The 9,104-nt window shown below is 36.3% G+C and overlaps 1 protein-coding gene across 1 annotated transcript; it reads right to left on the reverse strand.

Moving 5' to 3' along the window:
• Window positions 1-378: 378 nt before the first annotated feature.
• On the reverse strand, window positions 379-1,772 carry LOC145117107 (CBS domain-containing protein CBSCBSPB1-like). The gene is made up of 4 exons (XM_079053416.1): window positions 1,291-1,772; window positions 995-1,163; window positions 755-887; window positions 379-661 (listed from the first exon to the last, which is right to left on the reverse strand). The coding sequence occupies exons 2-4, from the start codon at window positions 1,067-1,069 to the stop codon at window positions 564-566; spliced, it is 306 nt and encodes a 101-aa protein (XP_078909542.1). The 5' UTR covers window positions 1,070-1,163; window positions 1,291-1,772; the 3' UTR covers window positions 379-563.
• Between the last annotated feature and the right edge of the window lie 7,332 nt (window positions 1,773-9,104).

Genomic DNA, 9,104 nt, shown 5'->3' on the forward strand with positions numbered 1-9,104 from the left:
GTTTATTGTTATTTCCAGCTCTTAGTGTTCCCTATCTAAGGAGTGCATTAGTATGAATAAAATTATTAACTTCCAAACAACCTGTGTGTTAATATCAGTCAGCTATGTCAATCTTGTTCTCACATCTTATCAAAAAAGAACTCAAATTATGACAACGGAAGAATTACGCCATTAAAGAGTTTGCGGAAGCTTCAAGCTCTGATACCATAATATTATCAGAGTAAATGAAAGAGAAAATGAAACTTCTTATTCCATAAAGCATCAAAAGGATCTATATGTACAGAATGATAAAGCTACGCAACTAATGCTATTATACACCATCTAACAATATTAGTTAATTTAATTGAATCTTAACTAAACTAACTAACCATGGTGCCAACTAACTAACTCTGATTAACAGAATGTGTAACTCCAATAATATTCGATAAAGAGAGATATAGATGTGATCTTATTTGTTTATTCATGAATTCTCATGTCAACAACATACAATACGACAGAGGCTCGAATTTAAACAGTGAGAAATCAAATACTGATTAAGTTGCAGCTTTATAATCTAACATTCTCTATAACTGGTTTAAATTTAAACGTTTCACAGCAGCTGCCATGTCAAGTAGCCCAATAACCACGTCATTCTCTACAACAGGCAAGTGTCCAAATTGCCCTGCATGCATGCATAAATCATAATTTAATTCAATGGCTTAGTTAGAAGGATATATAACAAACCAACCGGAAACTTTTCCTAATTGTTACAAACCATCCAGCATCGTATTCAGTGCTTCCACAACCAGTGTATTAGAGAGCACAAACTTTGGGTTCTTTGTCATCACCTTCGAGACAGGTGTGTTCACAAAATCAATCTCAGCAGCAATAACTCTTCTTACAATATCCTGTAAACACCCCAAAAAAAACCTTCCTTAATTTATCCTAATGAACAATCTCTGTTCTGTAAAATGTTGATTTGATAATAAAATGTGTCTGATGATTTAAGACAAACCTTGTTTGTCAATATACCACTGAGTAACTCATCTGAGTTAGTAAGTAAAACAGCATCAGTTCTCCGAGCAGTCATCCGACGGCAGGCTTCGTAAATTGTTGTGGTTTCACGTACTGTCAGAGCCTTTGATAGTCGTAATTGCTTCACTGTATGCTCTCCTTTTAAGCCCCTGTTCATATGCATGTCAACAGGAAAACTACATTATTAAAAAAATCAGATAGAGGGTTAATTGAGTTTCGGCTGTTCAAATACATAGGCATTGAGTAAAATGACAAAATGGAGTCAGTTGGAAGTACAGAATACTAGTGGATGATTCGTTGTTGTTAGTTCGATGTCGTTGATCAAAGTATGTGTGTCCCGGGGCTTCCTCATTGGTATATGGATCGACGACGCAATATGAAGAATTGTTCTCTCGCACGAAATCTGCAAAACTGCCATTACGACCAGATGCTTCATCCCAATCATCGTTACCAAGAAGTCCATAATTAATAGAGTCCTCCTGTTGACGTACAGCTGTATGTTGTGGAGGTGAGACGGAGAATTCATCATTCAGCACCGCCTGTGCTTCAGTTTCATATTCACCGGCCGCCAAGGGTTGACCCTGTTCCGGAAAGTCAGGTTTCAAGCTCCTAAGAGCCCCCGATGAAGCGAAAGGAGCTGGTGGATTGTAAGAGCTCAATTTGAGCAAGGAGAAAAGTTTTCCGATCTGGTGATATTGAATACTGAAGATGCGTACGTAAAAACCGGCCGGGAACGATCAAAGTCAACGATCATTAAATGGAATGGAGTGGTGGACTAATTATATAATTTACAAGAAACAGCCTTTGTATTTGATGGTTTGTCTCATAAATTAGTAAATTACCTTAAAAACTCGATAAAATAGCTGTCCATACTATTATCATGTGCAATTGCTTATTATTTAGAGAATTAATATTGTGTCGCTTATGCTTATTATTTAGAGAATTAATATTGTGTCGCTTATATAAATCAAATAGCTATTTGTTTTGAGAAAGGTAGACATGCTAATGCCCTTTATTCAACTTATTGTACTTTATTCTACTCATTGTTTCTGATGGGACTTGAATCTTAATCTATAGGTGAGAAATATTTTTCATCAACATTTGATGTGTTGATTTGATGTGTTGGGTGCAAAGTTTTTCATGAGAATAACAAAAGAGGCTATGAATATGTTTTTAGTATATGGAGAATATTCTTTTTAACTTTTACACACCTATATATCGTCATGCTTTATTTATTTGTTAGGCTATATGGAATGGTGAAGGAAAGTCACGTGTTAGGTGACTTGACACCCAATGTCATCGTATGAATCCTTCCAACACCAACCTCATCTTGCTTAATTATGAACTCTCGTAGCCAAAGTCACATCCCTCCACAATCTCTTTCCTTCCTCTCCTTCTCGCTATCTCTCTCTTATTTTCCTTTCCTCACTTCTTCTCTACCATTTCCTAAGGCTTGTAACAAACTAATGGAGACGATAAATGGTTGATATGGCCATTTTCAATGCATAAAAACCTCCTACACACTTCGTATAGCCTTTAAATGTGTTTAGAAATATAGTTCATAAAGAGAGTTGTGAGTTGAGGGTTAACTTTATGTAGATCATTTTTTTTATTTTCCTTACAATAACCAAATGTAGTTTTTACACCAAAATCATTTTTAATGCATAAAAACCTCGATTATTTCGTTCTTAATTTTTGTATTTCAAATTCGAGCTTTATATCCTAACAAATTTATCAGAGCAGTACCTTGAAGATCTAAGCGATCTGTTCAAGGAATGATCTCGATTTTACAAATTCATACATGATCGATCGAAGATTTTATGTTTGCTAAGTTTTCAATAAGTCATATATACTCCCTCCTTATAAAAGCTCATTCAAAATGACTCCAAACTAACTAAATGACTTCTAATAGCTTCCAAAATGGTCCATCTTCATCCTACCCTTCACAAACTTAGTCCAAGTCAGTAAGTTGGTCTACTCTTTAATCAAACATTAGTTCCACCCGTTTAACTTAAATAGCCCTTCTAACAAAAATACGTCGTTAGACATTAAAACTCTATTATTTTCTAAATATCAACTAGCAATAAGATTTTTATTATTATTTTAATCATTTGTTCAAGTTTTCAATTATTTAATTTATTTATATATTTTAAATATTTATTTTATTTCTTTAAATTTGAATATTATTATTATTATTATTTTATTTTTATTTTTTTAAACGTCAAAACTCCTAGCCTAAAAATAGGATGTTATGTTAGTGCCATATTGTATACATTTGATGATGCAAAATATGTACATAGTTTTATAACTATATTATTTAATGTTGACGGTGAGTCTTGTATAATCAAATGCAAATAATACAACTAAGGCAAGTTGAACTGTCAAAGCTTATTATTTATTTATTCTGAAGACATATACTGAGAGTACAAGACTAATATTTAAGACACGTGTTACTGCTCTACTAAAGACTGAAGACCAGAACTAAGCTGCCATAGCTGAACAAATTTGGAGTTGGTATCTGAAGTTGGTGAAGTTATATGAAGTTGCTGATATTTGAAGTTGATTATTATCCACTAATTTGAAGTCGATTCTTATCCACCGAAGAGGAAGCTGCTTTATCCACTGATGTAGAAGTTAATTATATCCACTGATGTTAAAGTTAATTCTATCCACTGATGCTAAACTTGATTCTCATCAGTTGATCTTGAAGCTGATTCTCATCAGTTGAAATTGAAGATGTCTCATCAGTTGGAGTCCAAATCTTGAAGAGATCAGAATATTCGTTGAAGAAGCTTTACTAAAGATCCTATCAGATCTATTCCATATTTATCTCAGATATGGTGTTTATCTGTAATGAATTAATTCATATAAGTCATGGATTTGATTTGATTTTCGAATCTGGAGATTATCTAGAAGATTCTCATCTCCTACCTTTATCGTAGGTTGTCAGGTTTTACTAGTATATAGATATTAGATGTTTTGTATGTCGAATGCTAATGATTTATATTTTATTCTGAGAGATAAAGAGCTTCTACGAGAGAAATATGAGAGTTCTATGTGAGTTCTTAGAAAGGATTCAGAAAGTATGGTCTTTCTGAATCATTGTGTGTAAAATGAAAAAATGATAAATAAAGTATGTTCTTTATTTGTTGAATACTTATGTTCTTTTATTCCGCGGTTTTACTCTTTTACACACAAGTATTTAGATAAGTTATGTGACCATATATACTGGATTTTTGCTATACTGATATCATGTATGACAAACTCGACTCTATGATTTAGACACATAAACAATTACTTCATGTGACCATATATATATATATATATATATATATATATATATATATATATATATATATATATATATATATATATATATATATATAGATGGTCACATGAAGTAATTGTTATATATATATATATATATATATATATATATATATATATATATAAAAACAATTACTTCATGTGACCATCTATATATAAACAATTACTTCATGAAGTAATTGTTTATATATATATATATATATATATATATATATATATATATATATATATATATATATATATATATATAATCATGATATATATATATATATATCATGATTTAGACACACAAACACTCAATGTACTAATATCAAATTTAATGATAACCGTTTTTGCCCATTTTTGCTCTAAATAATAGCCACATGAATATTTCACGACGTGACTGTTATGAATATACTAGACACATATAATCACTTAAAATGTAGCCATATATTTCATTTAGATACACATTTTTGAGATGGTGTAGCTATTATAAAGCTATATAGTCACATGATCATGCTAGAAATAACATGTGACTATACACATTAGCTTTTAGCAAGTTAGCACACGCTAAACTTTAGACACTCATAATAAGTTATATGACCATACGTACCAGATTTTTACTACATTGAAATCATGTGTGACAAACTTGACTCTATGATTAAGACATATAAACAATTAACTCATCAGACCATATACGACATTTGGCCACATTGTAAAACCCGATCTAATGTATCAATCGAAATCACTAGAATTGGTGTGGAATCTTAATCTAATGATTAACGCAAAACATTTATAACGAATTAAGAGCACAATATCGAATCTTCAATGCACACTATATTGATTAATAGTCTAGTACATAAGATCTCTATGTCTCTCGGTTTTCTCTGTCTCTCTCTAAACTCGAAATCAACTTATTAGAATGACCAACCTTGAACACGGCTGAAACAAAACAATATATACCTAGACCTAATTACAAAGGCACAGCCCAAAACCCAACCGAAATCATCATTAAGCCCACCGAAATCAGATGGTGATTTCTGTCCAAACACCACCGAAAACATGGTGTTTTCGGTCCTAGACCGAGAACTCTAAAAGCTATTAAAAGTAAAGTATAAACCACAAATCATGTCCTAACAATCTCCCTCTTGGTTTATAGCTTTCTTTCCTTTTCAATCGTCTCTTTGTTCTTGACTTTCAGCCTTTATCTTCAATTTCTTCACAACTTCAAGATGAACATATGAATTTCTACGTGAATGTCTTTATCTTGAATAGTTGGACTTCCTTTAAAATTTTAATTTGAACACACATTGGGTATAGAGGCTTCTTGTATAGGTTTTTGAAAATAAGCACTTTTAGCTTTGAAAAACTTCAGAGATAATTACAGAGAGACCGATTCTTCTGGATCACTTCAGCAAGTTCATAGATAGCAGCAAATTGATTGAAGAGGATTCAATGCAATTCGACACATAACTTCAAATACAGCTTCACATTGCTTCTAGGGTTGAAAGGTTGTGTGTTGAAAAATAATCTTCACTTCGTGTTCCTTCGAATGAGTATTCTTCGTCGATCACAGATGCGTCTTAAAAAGTAACCATGACTTAAAAGTCCCTGTGGATAACAGAGTCATAAAGACCCTTCTCACCACAGTTGTTCAAGGACTCAGCCTTGGCTCAGATGGAGACTACTCGCAGTACCTGTGTTAACACGGAGGAACGCATTGCGATTTGTTGAGTATCGGAGAACTACTCATATCTATTTTTGATGTTAGCCCCAGCATATCCTCGATCAAATATCTCAATACATTTTTTCAAGTTAACAAGTTAACTTAGCCCTTGGCGAGACATTCAATGGTTTCTGAATCTCAGGTGAGTGTACCATTCTAGTGCCATTGAGAGTTATTTAGGAATAACTCACAAAACCATCCTAAAAGTATATGAAGACATATTTCCACAGTTTAGCATGACACAAGGTCAAGGCCCTTTGCCGGGACATTCAGCGATAATCGTGCCTTGTGAGGTGCATCGCCCTAGTGCCAATAACCGTTAATTCCTTACCTGCGAGGAATGTATCGGAGAATACATTTGAGTCTCAACAGTTTTGCATGACAAAAAGAATTTCAAGAACCTGCGCGAGATGTTCAGCGATATCTATTTCCCAGTTGGGTGAATCGCCCTGGTGCCATGACAGTTCTTAGGTAAAGATAACTAACAAGACCAATTTTGACAATTTGTATAGTTTTAAACTTTCAATTCCTTAAATACGACAGTTTTTAGAAAGATACTGCATAACTGACAGTTTGTACAGTTTCATGCCTTCAATTTCGTGAATACGACAGTTCTTAGAGAGAAACTGCCTAACTGAAAATTTGCACGGATTCATGCCTTCAATTTGTAACATCCCAAAATTTAAAACCAAAAATTTCATTTTTAATTAAGTTATTATAAAACCAAAGGTATAAAAACATCCATAATAACATCCCATGTCAAAACCAAAGTGTCAATAATCAAAACATGCTATAATAAAACAATATCAGAGTGTAATCCCAAAGATCTCATGTGCGGAAAACATAGTGTGATGCGCTGCGATCGAGTCGGCTCCTTTCCTTTGAAAAGGAAGTAATTGAAACCAAAACTAAAAACCTTAAGCACGAAGCTTAGTGAGTTCCCCCATCATACCACATACCATACAACATACATACTATTTAACATATCCGGGTACTGGACTACCCCTTCGGTCTCTTTCAGCTGGTAATTGCCTAGCATATCAAGGTGTTGGCCTACCCCTTTGGTCCTGTCGATCGGTATCTCGCCTAGCATATCAGGGTGCTGGCCTACCCCTTCGGCCCTATCGACCGGTAGCTTGGCTAGCATATCAAGGTGCTGGCTTACCCCTTCGGTCCTTTCGACCGGTGCGGGGAACTATTTCACCCCCTACTTCTAGCACATAGCATCCTAGTGCATAAACATATAAGTCATATACCGCCTAGCTTATCCGGGTGCTAGTATACCCCTTCGTCCCTATCGACCGGTACTGGGGTCTTCGTCCGGGTGCTAGTATACCCCTTCAATTCTAATGATCCAACACGGGTCCCGACAAATCCAAAATTAGGGTTTTCAAAACCCTAATTAGGGTTTCCAACCAAATTACAAGCCAACTAATCCAAATTAGGTTTTTAGGTTAATTAGGGTTTCATTAGGCCAATTAGGGTTAAATAAGTCGCACACCACCCACTACCACCTCGGGTAGTGGTGGTCAACGACTGCTCACGGTAGTGGTTATGGTTCGAGTCCAATTATGTCCAAGCATCCCAAAAGCAATCTAAACACAAGCAAAAGCACACCGCCACCCAACACGGCGGCTGGTGGCGGCGGAAGGCGGCAGCCACCACCTTACGATGGTGGTTATGAGTTTCTTAATTATACTAGTCACTAATTACAATTATACAATGCAATATCTCGAAATAAACCCGCACATAATAAGATAAACACATCCACCCTTGTGGTGGCCAGCGTTGGTAAAGGGTGGAAGCCACCACCTCACGGTGGTAGTGGTGGACTTCTTCGATTTTCCGGCCAAGCCATCACACAATCTCAACATACACGACCGGCAACAGCAGAATTCAAGTCTACATATGCTAATATGAGGGGAACCACCCACCTGGTGGCGTGCAACGGTCGGTGAGTAGCTGACACGGCGAGACAGCCACGTGGCAGCGATGGTGACGACCTGAACGACGGCAAAAGTAGCGTTAGCGGCGGCGGTCATGGCGTTTGGCAGCAGGCAGCGGATAACGAAAAGAAGAGAATAAGAAGAAATGGTGGCAGCTCCTCCACGGTTCGCTTCTCCAGCAGGGAGAGTCGAGGCGTTCGGCGATGGACGCGTCTTCGATCAGCAGCAACCGCAGCGGCAGGACGGTTGTGACACATTCTTCCTCACTTATAACTAAAATGACGACATCCCACATCGATCTCCATCTTCAGCAACCATGGAATGATAGCAGTAGCAACACTCGACATGGTGGCGGTTTTTCCGACTGTAACAGTTGCGGCGGCACCGGTTGTGAAGATTTTATGTTTGCTAAGTTTTCACTAAGTTATATATACTCCCTCCTTATAAAAGCTCATTCAAAATGACTCCAAACTAACTAAAGGACTTCTAATAACTTCCAAAATGGTCCATCTCCAAACTAGCAAGCCCGATGCCGGGGTGAGCCCGATGGCCGATGCGGTCGGATGCTGGGGTGAGCCCGATGTCAGACAGGAGTCCGATGTTGGGAAAGCCGATGTCGGGATTCGTCTCGATGCAGTTGGGAAGAGTCCCAGAGTTACGTTATTTGTTACATGTGTTTTGTATGGCATGTAGTAGTTTGGGGGAGCTCACTAAGCTCCGTGCTTACAGTTTTAGTTTTTGTTTCAGGTACTTCAGCTAGTAGAGGGAAGGGCTCAAGCTGATGGCATGGCACACACACCATAGTTGATTAGCCTGGGAGTTTACTCTGATATTTGTTATGAGATGGTATATGTTTATCAGATTTTATGAGTTTTTGAGATACATGTTTTATGGTTTTACACCATGGCAATGATATCTATGTTTGATAAATGATTTTGAAAACGGAATTTTTGGCCTCGAAATTTGGGATGTTTCAAGTTGGTATCAGAGCCTTGGTTTGAGGGATTCGGTCACACCTTTGGGTGTGTCTGAACTCAAACTAAGGAAGTGGTATAAAGTTTTCAAAAGAAAAGAGTTTTAGAAAAAGCAGAAAGAATTTTTAGAAAAGAACT

The sequence above is a fragment of the Lactuca virosa genome, chromosome 5, assembly GCF_052849685.1.
Source record: "Lactuca virosa cultivar CGN04683 chromosome 5, Lactuca_virosa_CGN04683_v6, whole genome shotgun sequence".
Lineage (NCBI taxonomy): Eukaryota > Viridiplantae > Streptophyta > Magnoliopsida > Asterales > Asteraceae > Lactuca > Lactuca virosa.

Coding starts and splice junctions, on each gene's coding strand:
- LOC145117107 (XM_079053416.1), bottom strand. CDS start 1,069: ATGACTGCTCGGAGAACTGATGCTGTTTTACTTACTAACTCAGATGAG. Junction 888..994: donor GTGGTATATTGACAAACAAG/GTTTGTCTTAAA, acceptor GGGTGTTTACAG/GATATTGTAAGAAGAGTTAT. Junction 662..754: donor ACTGAATACGATGCTGGATG/GTTTGTAACAAT, acceptor GCATGCATGCAG/GGCAATTTGGACACTTGCCT.